General features: G+C 42.1%; 1 protein-coding gene across 1 annotated transcript; it reads left to right on the top strand.

The window, feature by feature from the left end:
* Positions 1-3,061: 3,061 nt before the first annotated feature.
* On the top strand, positions 3,062-12,690 carry LOC142430093 (vomeronasal type-2 receptor 116-like). The gene is made up of 6 exons (XM_075535163.1): positions 3,062-3,222; positions 5,740-6,031; positions 7,381-8,187; positions 9,656-9,883; positions 11,223-11,346; positions 11,777-12,690. Exons 1-6 carry the CDS (start codon positions 3,062-3,064, stop codon positions 12,688-12,690), a joined length of 2,526 nt encoding a protein of 841 aa, XP_075391278.1.
* Positions 12,691-19,805: the final 7,115 nt, after the last annotated feature.

Here is a 19,805-nt window from a genome sequence, read left to right on the forward strand (position 1 = left end):
AAAGGATTTTTCCATACAATTCCAAACTCTAATCAAATCTCAGAGGGTTGTAAAATCATTACCACAATTTTAAAACATTTTCTTCGTCCTTTTATTCTTTGCTATTCATGTAATTATAATTTTTAACTGTGGCAAAAATAGACAGAAGACAACATTGTCCAATTCAACAACTTCCTTTTGAAAAATACACTGCCATTGATTATATTCTTTGTGTTGTAGGACCATTATTGATTTCCTTATTCAAATTATTCCATGACCATTAACATAAACCCAATGCCCACCAAGCAAAAACTCTCCTTCACCCACAGTAACACAGGATACTTTTGTTTTATTTTTTCTGAAAGTAGTTTCTCTATATAATATTTGAGTATCATATACTTGCATAGTTACATCGCTTCTAAAAGGAGTTGTATATGCATCATCAGCCAGGTCTAATGCTCCCTCACCCCTCCTGTGCTTAATATGTGCCCCCATATCTGCTCACCCTCCCCACACCACAGCCCCCCATGCTCAACCATTGCATCAGGTCTTGTCTCTGTGAAAGCACAACATCTGTGCATCACAGCTAAAAATGAAACAAAGAGGAAGAAAGAAGAGACGATCAACAATATTTTTAGAGCTAGAGAAGAAATTTGTATTGTGGAACAACGGAGAACTATTTGAGCTTAGAGCAAATTCAGGTTGGGTCAAAGGTGGATCAACTGATCACGTATTGCATTAAACCCTGGTTTGATCAACCAAAATTGAGGGCACAACCATCTCTGTCTGACATGAAAGCTCACAGTACAGTGAGTTCCTGGCCTGTGGCTTGCCGGAGGCTTCATCTGACTAGACAGTCTACAGTTGGATTTGGGGCTCCCACGGTCCTCCATAGCCTTCTACAAATTGGGTGTTCACAGTTTCAGCTCTGATACTTTTGCCCCCATCACATTTGGCCTTTAGGATTGTCATCTTTGGAAGAGACCCTATGGACACATATGGACACACCAAATGGACTTAGTTGATGCCTCACTTAATGGCTCTTTGTTTGAATATTCCCCTAAGCAGTGTGCCCCAGAATTGCACCCATGCACCATGGCTCCTTATCCCCTCGCCCCCGGCCTGTCATTTCTTACAGGTGCCAATCCTTGTTTCTGAAATTAAAATCTGTCATTCTCAGTGAACCTGTAGGACATGGTAGACTGACACCTAGGGCTTCCAAGGCTTTGATCTTAATAAAAGTAGACAGCCACATCTTTCCATGGGGAACAGTGGGTGGTCTTCAATCACCAAGCTTTGAGTCAGCAGTGTGTTCTTAGATGCCAAGCCACCAGGGCCCCTTCCTTCAGGATTTGGGTGGCTCTCTTGTCCCAGTATGAAGCAACCGGAAATTCCAACTCCCACCACTGACCACAGAGGGCTCTGAGTCAATAGCAGCCACCACAAGGTCCCCTACTGGAAACAGGGTTTGTGTGGGCTGTGGATTGAGTCCTTGTCCTACCAGACCTGAAGCTCTGGGACAAGGATTGTTGGGAGACTAGAATTCAGAAGTGTAGCTGGACCCGGAGAACAACTGGGAGAGTGCAGGAGGGATGGAGTGTGCCCTGACCCCTCATCATGTCGCCTCAATGGAGCTATGACTGGTTAAGGTCTAATGAGCAGAGTCCAGTTAGCTTACGGTGTCAGATGGAGAGTGATTGCTTCTGATATATACTCTCTGAAGTTTGGCAACCTTGTTTTCTTCTTGTTCAAAGTCATCTGATACCATATGCACTGAATGCTGGTGCCCTATATGCTTCTCAGTGGCAGAGAATTTTTTTAGAATGAGTTTGCCAAACATTTCTTTGGAGGCACCTCTGAGTGTATTTTTAACTGCCCTCTTCTGATTTGTGGCTGAGCACTTAACCAGTTGCACTACCTAGAGACTCCAAGGAATATGCACTGTAGGTAAATCCATTTGGATATAGATGATTCTATTTTGTCACTTGGCAAACTGATAGCAAGTGAAATCCTGAATGTTCATTTTCTCAGTGATCAAAAGATCTGGGGCCGCCTGGAAAAGGGTCAATAGTGCTTTTGGGTGCCACTCGAGGCACCGCAAGCTCCTTGCTTGGATTCTGCAGGGCCCTGGTCCTTGAGCACTAGGAGCAATCCATGCAAGTGACTGCCACCAGACCCTCCTGACACCTCAACTGTCAGCGCCTTGCAAGAAACACCATCGCAACCAGCGTGGCTGAGCCCACAACCTGCATGAGGTGCTACTGAGAAACTTGCTCTCCATCGTGCCTGACTGGATTCCTGGAGCCATTAGGGGAATAAGGTGCTCAAATATGTCTTTCTTTTGTAGCATAATTTTATTTGTGGTTCTTGAGAATACACAGAGCAACGCACACGTGAATTCAGCGGCATCTCTGCATACAAAGTAGTGAGGTTGATGGATGACATATTTTCTGTTAAGAGACCCTCCTAAACCATTTAACAATATGATCCTACCCCATTCACATAAACTCACTGTCCTTCAAGTTTCTTGTGAAAAAATCCCCAGAGCTGCTCTTCTTAGTTTGATTCCATAGAGATTCTTCTAAGAGCACCGAGCCCCAGGCCACATGCTTGTCTAATTAACCTCAGGTGTTGCGAGCTTGTTTTTCAACCATGTTTTTACACAGAGGCCAGGTCTCAGATGTGGAGCCCCAGGGCAAGATGGGACCCAGGTGTTCTTACCCTCAGAAGTGACCATTTGGGACTGGCCAGAGGGAGCGAGAGAAAGAGCAGGACACGGCAGCTGGGGTCACAGTGGCACTGAGGGCAAATGAATATATATCTGGGGCTCTCTGCTTCCAGCACTGCCCTCCTGCTGAGCAACTTGCCAGTCTTGTCTCCGTGGCTGAGGGAGTGGGCAACCTCATCAGTGTCCTGCACAGCTACAGCTTTTCCCTGCAGCAGGCAGACTTGTCTGTTCTCCAGTTTTTCTCCCCGTTCACTAGGGACTCAGGGCTCTGCCTCAGGCTGGTGAGTTGTGGCTGGGATGCTCTCTCTGCTCTTTTTGATTCTGTTCTGCCAGATTCCGCCTAAGATACCCAGCATGAACGTTTTTGACTGCATCGATTACATTCAGCCCAGTGTCTACAGGGATGGGGATCTGGTGCTTGGGGGCTTTTTCCCCCTCTACACGCTGAAACACAACTCAGACGCAGAGTGGAAATTCTTTGTGACCAGTCCAAGACAAAATGTGACATTTAACCTGTAAGTCTCTGAGTGTCTATGTGTGAATGGGGAACTTGAAAGCTACATTGAGATTATCCCCGAGCTGTGATTCATAAGTTCTTCCCTCTCCTTGCTTGGATGACTTTGAGTCTGTTCTGGCTTCAGGTGGCCGTGTTTGCTGCAGAATGAAATGCGCGGGGACCTGCACCACATTCTTGGTCCTGGGGAGGTTTCTAGCCTTTGTTGCAGCCACTGTCTCTACCTGTCCCCTGGCCAATGGCCCTCATTTTCATGGATTCCCCTCGTGACCAAACCTGATGTTCTCTTTTTACTCTAATCACCATTTTGAAGCTCCCCCCCCCTTTTCCTTTAGGTGTATTTTTCTTCAGAGTAGAAAATATTATGCCGCTGTAAAAAATGTAAACTTGCTGTTGTTGAAACAATTCTGACTTCTGAAGCCCCGTGTGTTACAGAGTAGAACCGACTCCTTGGGGTTTCCTTATTTGCCTTTTCCACAGAAGCATATCACCAGGCAGTCCTGCCATGCCTCTGTTTGGTTGATTTGAACCTTGAACTCTGCTTAGCCACCAAACACTAACCATCTGTGTCACTCAGAGATTTAACCTCCCAGACCCGTGACCCATATACCCTGTCCTATTCCTGACTTATGATGCGAGAGGTATGAGACTCTGGTTTAAACATATTAAACTCTGGGCTGGAGTTTAGTGCTAAAGGAAAGTCATTGAAATACAGTTTTCAAATTAGGGGGAAGCCATCAAGTGGCCCTCTCAGGGCGATCACTGTGTTTGTCTCCGCAGCAAGGTCTTCATGTCCTTTGTAGAGCAGCCAGAAAGAATCAACGGACAAGGACTGAAGAGCACTGGTCGGCAGGTTTCTCTGTGTGAGTCAGACTGCTTTTCTCCACTAGGCCACGGACAGATTCCCTGACAAGCAGGGCCATCCTAGGCTTTCTTATGCTTACTTACTAATCTGTAGTGAACAAATTCACATGGGTTTCCCTGTATGTGAAAATACAAGTGTCAGTGTGCCCTATAGATTAGGAAGGAAACATACGGAAGCCTGTGTTTTCCATTTACTGGGCAAGGCCTCCCACCAGGGTTAGTAAACTTGAAGAGACCTAGCTCTGTAGGAGGATTCTGTGGGATTGGAAGAAAAGAGATGTCAGTTAAATGTAGAAGCAGAATCTGTGCTATGGTGACATGCTTTCTTGTTCACTGTGTAATTACCACTGCCCAAGACTACATATGTCTTCAGGTGACATTTCTCAGCTGCTGGTGATCTGTCCCATAAAATTATGAGGCACACTGTCTCAGAAGTGTACTTTTCAAAAATTTTGAGGATAGTCTCTGGGGCCATGGAGGTGATGTGAGCCACCTCAACCTATTGTGTTGAGGAAATGTTTACCTGTAAATCTTAAATCAAACTGTCCTCTGAATCATCATTAAATGCAATAAAAGAAAGAGAAATGGTTTATCTTTATAATTAAAGAAAGTCTGCCTTGAGCAATGTGCTCTTGTGAAGACCTCTTTGTGTGAAGTCAGAATGATAATGACAACTGGAAAGGTTAGTAGAGAAGCTTAGGGGGCACGGGGTTGAAGTGAAGAATGGGGGAATCATCTGTGAGAAAAACAGGGTGTGTGCACAAGGGGGAGAATACCATCAGAATCAAAGTGTTGTTTGTGTAGAGCTCGCTCAAATGCTGTCTGACTGTGGACTTCTTCACCAAGAAATGCTGATGATTCCATTGTGTCCTCAAGCTGTTCTTCCTCCAAGCTTTCTCTGTTGCCTTCACTGTCCTGCCTGGCTTCATTGTGTGGATCACAATCATTTGCTTTATCGAGTTGTCTAGTTCCCACGTTCCTCCCGCACTGGCTTTTTTGGAGTCAACTCCAAAATTCAGCGTTTGACAAGTAAACATACATACAAGTGAAAGACTTCCTTTGTAATCCCTTCTCCTCAATGAACTCATGTGTTTTTAATATTAACTCACTTTAGGAAATCTTTTTCTCTTCTCCCACTGTAGGATTTTAGGTGTGAACCTGTTGATGACTTAGGAACAGCATGCACAAAAGCTGAGTACCCAAAGCTATAAACACAACATTTTCTGTGCACTAACATTTCAGTCAAAATCTCTCAATAGCTCTTCTTGGTTTGGGACAATCATGCATTTTTAAAATTGGAGGTTCTTAATCAAAACAGGTCCATACAGCAAGTCACAATATTGATTTTTCCTCGTACGTCGCAGGGCATAACCAATTTGGGTTGACGCTAGACTGTAGCCTACTAAGAATGCAATGCCAATGGGCACAGGTTAGATTACAGTGAGACTTAAGCACTGTGGCACAGAGACATGAAGGGAGCACACACTTTTGGGAAATCTTGTCGTTGGACCTGATCAATGCACACTTGCCACAAAGCTTCAATTTTGAAAAAAACACAGAATATCTGTGTATCATAATTAAGAGAAGCCTGTGTAGGATTTTAAGTGTATCATTTTTATTTCTAAAGGGCATTCATTTTTTTTACCTTTTCCAGGTTGAATTTCCAAAATTATGGTTATGTTCTGATATTTCTTTTTGCCATTGAGGAGATTAACAAGAGTCCCCTGGTACTCCCCAACATATCCCTGGGTTTCCGGCTCTACAATGCCTTTCCTAGTGTTTTCAGAACTCTGGAGAGCGTCCTCGGGTGGCTGTCAGAAAACGAACCCCCCATCCCTAATTACACCTGCGAGACACACACCAAGAACATGGCGGTCATTGCAGGAATCCCCTCTGAGTTTTTTGTGCAAGCGGGGCCCCTGCTGGAACTCTACAGGACGCCACAGGTATGAACACTGGGGCAGTGGACCTTTCCTTGCTGATTTTGCTTATTCTGGCACTTAAGTGGAAGAGAAGAGAGACAAACGTACTGCCCATTGCTTTTAAATGAGTTGTAAAAATTATTCTAGCTTGAAAATGAGACAGGTAGAAATGTACTGTTGCTTCTGGGCCAACCCAAAGTGGCTTCTAGAAATTCTGTTGCTCAGATCCTCTCAGACCTGCAAACTAGCTGTCTGGAATACGTTGAAGCATAAACACCCTAAGGGAAGAATTAATTCCATGATCCTTCATTAAGTTATTTATTTCTTCTTCCACTTAAAATTGTTAGAACTAACTGTGTGCTGTGTGGGCGTTGCCTTAGTTACTTAGTGCAGTGGTAACAAATACCACAAAGCAGTAGTTTTTAAGATGGGTTTTCATTTCTCACAGTAGAGGCTAGAGTCTGAATTTAGGGCACTGAATTTAGAGGGAGGCTCATGCTTTGTCATTCTGGGAGGTGATCTTTTTCTGTCTTCAGTGTTTGTTCCCTGATTCCTGAGCTATCCACACATGGGATCATTTCCCCACATTTGTGTTTGCGAATCCATGTCTGTGCTGCTCTTTACAACACTGAGCAGTGACAGCCTTAGGACAAGCCCTACAGATTTGGGTTCATTAACATAACAGACAAGCCATTTCTTAAACGGATTGGGTCCACAGGTGTAAGTGTTAGGACACCCACAAAATTATGAGGGAATACAATGTTATCCTTAGCGCAATTTAAAATGCTTTTCATGGACTAACACACACAGCCCCAGTCATGAGGAAATGACAAGGCACGATGATTAGGACAGCGATTAGAAATGTGCAAACTATGATGCACAGTACTTATCTAACCTGCCTGAGATCATTGAGCTACACTCAATAGAGTCGGAAATTGAACCCGGTACATCTGATTCTCAATGTTGCTTCACACCCACAGGGTTCTATTCAGCAGTGATAGGTTGGCTAAAGGAGCCCTGGCCGTGCAGCTGCTAAGGGCTAAGCTGTTAACTGAAAGGTCAGCAGTTTCAACTCACCAGCTTCTCCATGGGAGGGAGACGTTGTCATCTGTTCCCACAGAGATCCAGCCTAGAAAACGCTGTGAGCAGTCCTGCTCTGTGTTACTCTGAGTCTAAGTTCACTGCCCCACTCACACACCACCTATGAGGTCCCTGACACTCTGCCTCCTATGGTCACAGTGATGAAGTCAGTGGAGCGCAGCTCTGCTTTGTTCACACCACATCACTATGTGTCAGCATCACGTGAAACTACAGTTCTGTTTTTCATTTTGCTTCTGCGAACTCACATGGCATATTTCTCTCTTCTGATGTAGATATCCTTCGGCACTTTTGATCCTTTGCTGAAAATGAAGGACCAGTTTTCCTCTCTCTATCAAATTTCCCCCAAACACAGTTTTCTGGCGTCAGCCCTGGTCTCCTTATTGATCCATTTTGGATGGACATGGGTTGGCATCTTAGTGCCAGATGAAACAAAAGGCGAAGAGTTCATTGGGTACCTTATCAAAGAGATGACTACCCAAGGAGTGTGTGTGGCACTCGTAGAAAAAGTTCCCGTGACCAAGATAATAAACACACCAAGAGATGTGAACTATTTCCCCAGAGTCCTGAAATCAACAGCAAATGCATTCATCGTTTATGGTGAGACCAGTACATTAGTAACTATGAGATTCATCGATGACTATAATTTAATAACCCACAAGATATGGATCATTACGTCCAAGTGGGATTTTTATTTCTTACCACCTGCTTTTTTATTAGATATTTTCCATGGGGCTCTTTTCTTTTCACACCAGAACTCTGAGATACCTGGTTTCAAACACTTTCTCAGGACAGTGACTCCTTCCAAGTACCCAGAAGACTTCTTCCTTACCAAGTACTGGCTCTCTGCTTTTGATTGCTCACTTGCAGGAACTGTATGTGGGAAAATTTCGGTGTGCCCACCCAATGCCTCCTTGGAGCAGTTGACTGACAGATTATTAGACATGACCATAATGAAATCCACCAATGATCTCTATAATGTTGTTCACCTCTTGGCCCAAGCCCTCCATGCCCTGATTTTCATGGGCGAGGAATCTAGGTACCAGATGGGCGCAGAATTCCCGGTGATTCTCCCTTGGCAGGTAAAATTTCCTTTGCAAATGATTCTTATTAATCGCTTGTTAGTAGCTGAGATTTAATTTGTTGAATTAAAATTTATGATTCCACCTTACTGGCATAGTGGTTACCATTGGGCTGTGAATCACATGGTCAGCAGTTTGAAACCAGCAGTAGGATTTCTCCTCCTGTAAAGAGTAGAGTCGTTATGATTTAGCATTGACACGATGGCAGTGAGTTTTATTTTTGTAATCTAATGTAATCTTCAAATTGAGTGATGATTAATATTTCCTAATTTCAAATCATGCTAAAGAAGTATGGAAAATAAATCATTGGTTGTTGGAATCCAGGGGCTTAAGTGGAGTGCAAATATTTTGAGAATGATGAGTGCAGGGAACGTACAAATGTGCTTTACACAATTGATGTATGTATGGATTGTGATAAGAGTTGTATGAGCCCCCAATAAAACGATTAAAAAACATTCATAGGGGCAATTCTACGCTGATCTCTAGGGTCATTATGAATCATAATCAATTTGACAACCCGGGATTTTCTGAGAATGCACTTGAGTCACTGGCTGGCAGTGAGTTTCTTTTCTGGTAGGTGGGAGAAAGCCTGCTAGTCAAATAATCCACAGATCATTGTATGAGAGGGAAGCCAACACTTGTGATAATAGATATATCTCAGACTCACTACGATTAAGTCATTGCTGATTCAAGTGACCCTCTGTGGGCTTATGAAACTGTAACTATTTATGGAATTAGAAAGCCCAGTCTTTCTCCCTTAGAGTTGCTAGTGGTTTTGAACGGCTGACCATGTGAATAGCAGGCTGATGCTTAACCATTACAGCACAGGGGACCATAGTAGACATATCGACCAAAGGAATTAAAACTCCAGAAAGGAATCCACACATCTATGTTCAACTGTCTATTGACAAGGAATCTTTGTCTCTTCCTGCATGTGCTGAATCATCTCAGGAGACCTGTGAAAGCCAATGGTTGGGGTTGACTATCTTGATTCCTAATACAGTCAGTAGCAGTGAAATTTTCTAGAAATGTATAGGGATTATTCCCGAGGCACAGGTAGCACAAATTATTTTATTTTCTCTTGACTACTGGCTAAATGTTGGTGATTCCATCTTACTCAACTTCACTACAGAAAGAACAAAATATCCCAAATAGTCTGGCAAGTATGAAGAAGAAAACCAGATGTAGCAGTTCATTCTGTTAACAACTAGTGTTGTTGTGAAACACACTTGCTTAATTGTTATGGCTTGAAGTTTTCATTTCTCTGGGGTAGGCTAGAGTGCTCTTCCTGAACATGCAGAACAGTCGGTGAACATCCTGAAATGATACCTGTTCAGAAAGGGAGATTGACACACATGAAGAAAACCTGTGTAACTGCTTGGCAACTACACATCCCTTTAGTTCACACCGGAATGTTTTGTCTTTAATGTCCATGATAATCTCCTTTGTTAATGATTTCTCTCCTTAGCTCCACCCATTCATAAGGACTACGCAGCTGGAAAACAGTGCTGGAGATCATGTCTCCCTGAATGAGAACAGAAACTGTGTGTCACGATATGATATTCTGAACTTTGTGAATTTTCCTGGTGATCTTGGCTTTCCCATCAAAGTCGGAGAGTTCATCGCCCAGGGTCTACGTGGGCAAAGTTTGGTGATCCAGGAAGAGCTGATAGAATGGGCTTTTGGATTCACTGAGGTTTGGATGAATTCCTCATATATATCCCAAAGCAAAAACAATTCATGATAATAATCCTCTGGCCACGTAACACATTACAAAATCGCTATTGTTTAATGTGGTCTGGTGGGGTTTATTTGGGGAGGGGGGTCTTGCTCTAGAGGATATGAGGGACCACCTTGAATTAGGCAATGCCATATGTTACGGAGTGGAATTTCTCCCTAGGATTTCTAGGCTGCAATGTTCACAGAGGCAGGTGGTCAAACTTTTTTCTTTGCTATCTGTGTTTGTGTTAGTATTGAGTGCATGTGCCACCACTTGTCAGAATAAAGTTGAGGGATATGTATATAACATAGAATATATAATACAAATAATATCAAAATATTTTATATACCGGACTAACACGACAATACTAATGATTCAGCAATACAAACTAATTTAAAAATTCAATTTACATCTTTCTCAGATAAGTTGAGAGAGAACTCACTGATTTTGGTTGAGTTTATTGTTTGAAAGCCATGAACTCCAACACCAATTATAAAAAACAAACAAACCTCAAACCTATTTTTGTCCGTTAATCCTGATTCATGTGTTTTCTTATAGAGGTTCTTTGGCTCTAATTTTTACGGAAGTAGGTCTGCTTCATTCTGTGGTGATTTGACGTGATTTCAGACAGCCCAACTTTCAGTTAGTTGTTGACCAAAAGTCCTTCATGTCCCATTGCCTTGTTGTTGCTGACAGGTGCCATCGAGTCAGTTCCAACCCATAGCCACGACGTGCACCATAGAAGAAAACACTGCTCTCTCAGCCCTGCTGCATCCTCACAATGGTTTCTACTCTTGAACCCATTGTTTCTGGGTGACCTCCACTTATGATAGCACACATGTACAAATCAAATCAAACTTCCTCATTTCCTTTTTTCTTGTAAAAATAAATTTTATTCTATTTAACTTGCATCCTAAGGATGGATCGTTATTTTGCTTGACATCACTGTATGCACCCTGCAAGGTCAAAGTATGAGGGTATCTAAAAAACCCTTTTATACGTTATCAGACTGGTAGTGCAGCAGTTAACATCTTGGATACTAACTAGAAGGGTGGTGATGGGACCCTACATTGGCTCCAACAGAGGAAGTCCTGTTGATCCGCTTCCTGAAGAATACAGACTTGGATCCTGATGGGGCTGTTCTACTGTGTGTTATAGGAGTAGTATCATTGTGATGCAGGATTATTCGGGCCCTTATGAGTCAGGATTATTAAAGAAAAACAAAACATCATTATGCACGCTGATCATATTCTTTGGTAATATGATCGATTCATACAAGACAACTGGACTATTATCATTGATTTCTTTGTTACAGACTCCTCACTCTGTGTGTAGCAATAGCTGTGATGCAGGATTCATGAAAATCCCTCAGAAATGGAAGCCTAGTTGCTGTTTTGATTGTATTTCATGTCCCGAGGGAGAAATATCTAATCAAACAGGTAAGAATTGACAAAACACCACAGTCAGCTTCTCTCGCTTCTAACCAGCCTCCTGGAGTCCTGGGTGGCACAAACAGGTAAGCACTAAAGCACATTCTGAGTTTTCCAAAAAGGTAGCTCAGAAGACAGATTCTCCTATCTATGTCCAGGAGATCAAAGTTACAGAAACAACCTGGAGTCCAGTTTTGTTCTGCCCTCATGGGCGGACTACGAGTGGAATCCACACAAAAGTCACTAAGGAGGACTATTGTAAAATGTCACATAATTCTTCATAGAGAGCTGATATGGGGTTTATAAAAAGAAATAGGAAGTTGCCAGATGAGGTAAAGATGAAAATTTCAAAACACAGTCCCTTCTGTCCAGCACAGTCTACCCGTTGAAACACAGTTTTCCTTTCTCTCTTTACACTCCTTTCCAATTTTCTCACCAGATAGTGATACCTGTAAGGAGTGCCCTCAAAGTCAGTATCCCAACATGGAGAGGAACCGCTGTCTGCCCAGAATTGTGATCTTCCTGGCTTATGATGATCCCTTAGGGATGGCTCTGGCTTGTACAGCCCTGGGTTTCTCTCTCATCACTGCAGGGGTCTTGTGCATCTTCGTGAAGCATCGAGACTCCCCCATAGTCAAGGCCAACAACCGGACCCTCAGCTATGTCCTGCTCCTCTCCCTCCTCCTCTGCTTCCTCTGCTCCTTACTCTTCATTGGCCGTCCCAACACAGCCACCTGCATCCTCCGGCAAATCACCTTCGGAGTTGTGTTCACTGTGGCTGTTTCCACGGTTTTAGCCAAAACCATCACTGTGATTCTGGCATTCAAGGCCTTGACACCTGGAAGAACCATGAGGCGGTTGCTGCAGTCTGGGGCTTCTAATGCTGTGGTTCCCATCTGCTCCTTGATCCAACTCATAATCTGTGTTCTCTGGCTGGGGACCTCTCCCCCTTTTGTGGACATAGACACACACTCAGAGCCCAGAAACATCATCATTGTGTGTAACAAGGGGTCAGTCACTGCTTTCTACTGTGTCCTGGGATTCCTGGGCTTCTTGGCCCTGGGGACATTTTTCTTGGCTTACCAGGCCAGGAACCTGCCTGACACCTTCAATGAGGCCAAGTTCCTGACCTTCAGCATGCTGGTGTTCTGCAGTGTCTGGGTGACTTTCCTCCCTGTCTACCACAGCACCCAGGGCAAGGTCATGGTGGCTGTGGAGATCTTCTCCATCTTAGCCTCCAGTGTGGGGCTTCTAGGCTGCATCTTTGCCCCCAAGTGCTATGTCATCTTCCTACATCCAGATAGGAACACATCAAAAGGCTTAAGGAATAAAACATGCTTTGAGGAAAAGTGACCATATATTACTTGTTTGTGTTTAGTTTCTGTACAGTTGGTTCCTGTTCCTAGCGACCCTTGGTGCAAAGGAACAGACCACTGCTCTGTCCTGCACCATCCGCAAAACTGTAGCAGCCACTGATTCATCTCATTCTGCGTCCCCCTCTATGTTGCAGACCTTTTGCTTTACAGAGTATTTACTCCTTCCCTAAAGACTGTTGCTTCTTCAAAAAAAAATCATTTTACTGGGGGCTCAGACAACTCTCATCACCATCCATATACACATGAATTGTAAAAAGGACATTTGTGCATTCATTACTCTCACCATTCTCAAAACATTTGCTCTCTACGTAGGCCCCTAGCATCGGCCCCTCATTTTCCCCCAAACTGCATATGCCACCCTCTCCCATGAACCCTTGATAATTCATAAATTATTTATTTGGTCATATTTTACACAGTATGACGTCTCCCTTTACCCACTTCTCTGTTGTCCGTCCCCCAGTGAGCAGGTTATATTTAGATCTCTGTAATCGGTTCCCCCTCTCGACCCCTCCCTTTGTCCACCCTCCTGGTATCGCCACTCTCACCACTGGTCCTGAAGGGATCATCCGTCCTGGATTTCATGTGTTTCCAGTTCCTATCTCTACCAGTGTACATCCTCTTGTCTACCCAGGTTTTTAAGGTAAAAAAGGGATCATGATAGTGGGTGGAAGGAAGCATTTAGGAACTAGAGGAAAGTTTTATATTTCGTCATTGCTACCCTGCACCCTGACTGGCTTGTCTCCTCCCAGTGACCTTCCATAAGGGGATGGCCAGTTGTCTACAGATGGGCTTCTGTCCCCACTCGGCACTCCCCCTCATTCACAATGACATGATTTTTTGTTTTCTGATCACTGATACCTCATCCCTTCGACACCTCGTGATCACACAGGCTGCTGAGCTTCTCCCATGTGGACTTTGTTGCTACTGAGCTAGATGGTCGCTTGTGTACCTTCAAGCCTTTAAGACCCCAGGCGCTATATCTCTTGATAGCCATGCACCATAAGCTTTCTTCACCACATTTGCTTATGCACCCGCTTTGAAACTGGTACTTCTTGTTAACAAGTCCAAAGTACATGAGATAAAGGCTTTCCATGCTCACTTCTAAGAGCATTCTCACTGATCTTCTTTGAAATATTTTTTTTCTTTTCTATGGCTGTCCTTCGTTTATTTGCTTTTCTTCACCAACACTATCATTCACATGAATCAATGATTTCTACACTTTTTGATTTGCTCTCCAGTTCTGACATGTATATGAGGGGATTGAAAATACTATGGCTCCCATCAAGAGCATGTTAGTCCTCAGAATGAAACGTTTTCTCTTTCCCATTTTAAATGATCGTTTGGCAAATGTACTCTGGTCCATAGTATTGCTACGGGTCTGTATCCACTAGATGGCAGAACACTTTATTTATTTCTATGTTTTGCAAATTTGTCCCATGCAATGTGTCCTTTTGTTTCTTTTTCTGCAAATTTGCCTGTTTGTCACTAAATTCTCCAAGTCCTCTTTCGTTTTCCTGTTATTTTATGTTTCTCCCACTCAGACTATTATTGGAGTTTAAGGGACTAGGAAGCTGGTGGGATTTTTACAAATTAATCAATTATAGTTTCTTTTTTAAAATAGCAGGTTGTTTCTATTTGCATGGCCCATCTCAAGAAATGAAATCAAAAGTTATTCTCTATTAACACTCACCCTTCTTCCTCAGTATCCTATCCCACCCTTTTCTCCTCTTTCTTGCCCCTTGTCCCTGGCCATGTTATAGCTTTCCAAGCCTTATCTTTTCTTGTATAATCCACATTTCTTTGTTTTTCCTTATATTAATGGTGTTATTAAATATTTACCTATGTAAAATTGGCCAAGTTAGCTCAGCATAATATTCTCTAGCTTTGTCCTTTGCAAGCAGTGTATAGAGTTGTTTTGTTTGTTTTTATAAATGTAATATTCCATTGAACATATGTAATCCAGTGTGTTCATCCATTCCTCTATAATATGGGATTTTGGTTGTTTTGAGACTTAGATATTATGGAAACTGCTTCAATAAACATAGATGTGCATATGCCTGCTTATGTTGTATTCTTTATGCCTTTAAGGTATATACCCAGTAGAGAGATTGCTGGGTCATAAGATATTTGTATTGCATTTGTTTAAAGAAGTGTCGTACTGATTTCCTGCATGGTGGTACAATTCTACCGTCCTACCAGCAATGCGATCGCATTTTCATAACTCCACATTCCCTCCAGCACTTATTATTCCTTCTTTCATGGACTTTTGCTAAAAGTGTGCTTGTAATTTGTATTTCTCTTACTGTGAATGAATGTGCATGTTTCTTCATGGGGTTGTTGGCCAGCTGGATGTCAAATTTTGTTAACTGTCTATTCATGTTATGTGTCCATTTTTGACTGTCTTATTTATATTTTTGTGTTTTAGATGTTGTAATTTTCTTTATATTTCAGAGATAATCCTTTCATCTGATGTGTTATCACTGAGTATTTTTTTCCTAATCTATGGGTCCTTTGTTGACTGTTTTCTTGAAATCATTTGATGTGCATTCATAGTGCATTTTCAGTAGGTCCTCGTTTTTATTTTCAATTTCCATATATTATAATTTTTGGAGTTTATCTCTCTGTGATTGATTTCTAAATGTATGGCCTTGTGATCTCACATGACTGTTTGTCATATATCAATGTTTTTTAATTTACAGATGCTTTTTTTGTGATCTAAAATATGATTTGTTGTAGAATAGCTACCATAAGGAAGAGAAGGAATTTTGCTAGAGAAGGAAGAGAAAGGAATTTCGTTGGTGAGGTGTTCTATATCTATCTGAGAACAAGTTGACTATTTTTTCTGTGTCCTTGTTGGTTTTCTTTAGAGTTGATGAATCTTTAGTTGAAAGTGATGTATTCAAGTCTCTCAGTCTTATATAATTTAATTTATTTTTCTCTTCATTTCTGTGAGAATTTGATTGATATGTTTTGATGCTTTTTCATTCGGTACATTGATATTAATGAAAGTAATGGTGTCTTGATAATTTAAGACTTCCATAATTATATAGTGACCTTCTTTGCCAGTTATTATATCATTAAACTAGATGTCTATTTTGTCTGAGATTAATATTGCTACATCTTTCTTTTGATGACTAATAGGTTGGTATTTTTTCCATCCTTTCATTTTGAGTCTATGTTTACCTTTATTTCTAAGGCATGTTTCGGCCAAGCGGCATATTAAAGTCCCTTGTTTTTTTTAAATCCATTGTATTAGTCTACTTTTTAATGGTTTTATTAGGGGCACATATAACTCTTATCACAATCCATACATAACAGCAATTGTATAACACATATTTGTACATTCATTGCCCTCATCATTCTCAAAACATTTGCTCTCCACTTAAGCCCCTGGCATCCGGTCGTCATTTTCCCCTCCCTCCCCAATCCCCATTCCCTCATGAACCCTTGATAATTTATAAATGATTACTTTGTCATATCTTTCCCTGTCCAGGGTCTCCCTTCACCAACTCTTCTTTTGTCAATCCCCAGGGAGGAGGTCACATGTAGATTCTTGTAATCAGTTCTCCCTTTCCAAATCACCCTCTCTCTACCCACCCAGTGTCGCCACTCACACTACTGGTCCTGAAGGGATCGTCCGCCATGGATTGTCTGCGTTTCCAGTTTCTTTCTGTACCAGTGTACATCCTCTGGTCTAGTCAGAGTTTCCACGTAGAATTGGGATCATGATTGGGGGGGGGGGAGGGTAGGAGGATGCATTTAGGAACTAGAGTAAAGTATTTTTCATCGCTGCTACATCATATCCTGACTGGCTCGTCTCCTCCCTGAGACCCTTCTGTAAGGGGGTTTCCCGTGGCTTAGAAATGGGCTTTGGGTCTCCACTCTGCACTCCCCCCATCATTCACTATAATAAGAATTTTTGTTTTGATAATGCCGGATACCGGATTCCTTCGACGCCTCGTGATCACACCCACTGGTGTGCTTCTTCGATGTGGGCTTTGTTGCTTCTCAGGTAGATGGCCGCTTGTTTACCTTCAAGCGTCTAAACCCCAGCGCTATATCTTTTGATAGCCAGGCACCATCAGCTTTCTTCGCCACAATTGCTTATGCACCCAAATGTCTTCAGTGATCGTATCATACAGGTGAGCACAGAATATCATGATTTTTTGTTCTTTGATGCCTGATAACTGATCCCTTCGACACCTCGAGATCACACAGGCTGGTGTGCTTCTTCCATATGGGCTTTGATGTCTTTCAAAGATGATATTAGTCCATTTATATTCAGAATTGTGATTGATAAATATGAGTTTGTTGGTTTCATTCAATTATGTTTTTTATTGTGTGATCGGGTTCAGCTTTCGTGTTTTTTTGTGTGTGCTTCGTACCTTTCGTCTCTTGGTTGTCTAGTGGATTCTCTACTTTTTTGTTTTCTTATTGTTTGCCTTGCTTAGATGATTTTCCTTTTGTTAGTTTTATTGAGGTTTTAAAATCTTCTCTGAAAGTGATTTGTTCATGTGGCTGTCTTTTCAATTTCAAAATAGTTTCTTTATTTGGGGAATGGTTTAAAATCTTTTTTGACTATTTTTGTCTATGCTATTCCCCCTGCTTCCGTGTGTTTACTTGTCTATTTATATCTCTATAGCAAAATGTTGCCTATGATTCCTTGATTCAATTTTTGTCCGCTTCACTTTTAGTATTGCATGTATAGAATTTTTTGTGACACTTTCTTTTCTAATGTTTTTATAGGTTGCTCTCTATTGTTAGATTTATCAACCCATGTAATTCCTTTTAATACATTAGTAAAGGTGATTCTATTTTCATAAAATCCTTTCATTTTTACTCATCTGTAATTACTTTAATTTCTCTCTCATAATTTTGCTAAATATAGCATTTTGGGTTAATAATTTTTTCCTTCAAAATTTTGAAAATATCATTCCATTGCCATCTTGCTTGAATGATCTAAGTGGAAAAATCTGCACATATCCTGATAGCATGGCCTTTCTTGATCACTGCTCTTGTTTTGTTGGATTGCTCTTGGGATTGGTTACTTTTCTTTAACGTTGGAAAGTTTGATTATTATATGTCAACATGATTTCCTTTCAGGGCCAATTTTGTTTGGAGTTCTATGGAGTTTCTGCTTAGTTATTTTATGTTCCGTTATGATGTTAAGGAAGTGCTAATTTCTTAGAAGCTCAGTATTTATTATCTCTTCTTTCTTTTCTGGGACATTTATCAGAAGTACATTGTTCATTTTCATAGTGCCCCATTGTATTCTTAGGTTATTATATATATTTATATATAATTTTTATAATTTCGGTCTTATATTTTCTTCTCGAGCGATTTATCTTCCAGATCACTGATTCTTGTTTCCAATGTTTCTGTCCTGCTGTTTTGTTTTCCACATTGCTGTTGAGTTACACTATTTTAACATCTGTCTATTGTGTTTCTGTTACAAGGTACATTATGATTGCTAACTTTTCTTTCCTTTTATCAGAATGTTCCTTTAAAGAATTCACGAGTTACTAGAATAGGGCTTTTGTTTCTACTCCTTTCTCTCTATTTTTCCTCCATCCACTTAAAGTAACTGGAGATCGAATCTGTCATCTCCCTTGTGGGAAGCTCTGAGTCCTTTTCTCCTTCAGGAGCTCCTCCGGGTCAATCTCATGTGCTGTAGATTGTTGTGCTGTTTTTTCTTTTTCCTCCAGTGTACAGAGATAGACTACTCTTTCCAAGACACGATCCTATTGATTGCCATTTGATTTATGTTTGACTAAATACACACAGCCCACAGACTCTTTGACATTGAGAATGGCAGGCAATTCTGCGCTAGCCCAGCCACAGTAGGGGCCAAACTCAGCAAACTATTCAACATGGGTTCCAACAAAGGCAGGGTGTGGATGCAGATCCCCATGTCTCCATTGGGTCTCTGAAAATGATTGATCAAATCAGCATTTTGAGAGAAAAGCAACCAGTGAAAAATTAGTGTTCACCAAAATTATCTCCTGCAGCATCTGGACGAAGGTGTTGGGCCCAGCTTCTGTTTGGAGATGGACCCAAGGGCAGGCTGGTGTTAGCACTTGAGTTCTGGGCCCATGGAGAAATGCCCACCCACTACTGAGTCTGCTGCCTCCCCTAATAGGTATCCTATAGATTCTACACCTGCTTGGACACTGCCAGTCCCACTGATGATCTGGTGAAACTACCAAAATCCAAACACCAAGGTTCCAGTCAGTCTACTGCAGCCTCAGGTTTCCCAAATCATGCTCGCTTTCCATGAGCCAGTTGTTGGTGCTCTTCTGGTTCTGGGCCTAATAAGACTGTGTATCATCCTGGCCATGCTCCCACTCAACCTCTCTCAATGATGCTGTGGGAGTGTATTTGACCATTGGCAGGAGATGTGGAGGGGGCTATACACTCCCCCCTTTTGTCTGGAGCCACGGATTTCTCAGAAGCATCCTGCCCACGCTGAACATTACCCTTCGATTCTCCTCGGTTCCCCTTTTGAGGATTCTTCTCGTTGGTTTCTCCTCTTGTCCCTTTATGGCAGTTGCTGGCTTTTCCCAGAGGGTGGTCTGGAAGTCAGGCTTCTACCGTTTTTCCCACAAGTTTTTCTGGAGAGAGGGGTGAAGAGCGGCTCTGTCCACTCATTCATGTTGTTTTCCATAGGCCTGTGTTGTTTGATCTCTTGACTGTTGTTTCCAAGACCCTTGATTGTGGATCCAAGCAAGATAACATCCTTGGGAAATTCATTCCCCCCCCCCCCCTAAAGCCCATTGAAATCAGTGGAATCCTGCATCTTCACTTTGTAGAGTACACTTATCTATCAGCTTCCTACAAATTTTCCAAAAGGAAAACTTATCCATCAGCTTCCCACATAGTGACAGCCTGGTCATGCTCTCAGCCACATGGGAAGGTTGCCTGCAGCCTCTGAGAAGACCGAGCTTTACCAGGATGTGGAATGTCACACAGGGTGGAACACTGAGAAGAGGAGGAACAGAGATCTCTCTCATAAACCAAAACTGAGCAGTTGCCTCTACGTCAACTCGGACCTAAGACAACCCCAGATATGTCAGAGCAGGGCTGTGTTACACA

Source organism: Tenrec ecaudatus, chromosome 1, assembly GCF_050624435.1.
Source record: "Tenrec ecaudatus isolate mTenEca1 chromosome 1, mTenEca1.hap1, whole genome shotgun sequence".
Classification (NCBI taxonomy): domain Eukaryota; kingdom Metazoa; phylum Chordata; class Mammalia; order Afrosoricida; family Tenrecidae; genus Tenrec; species Tenrec ecaudatus.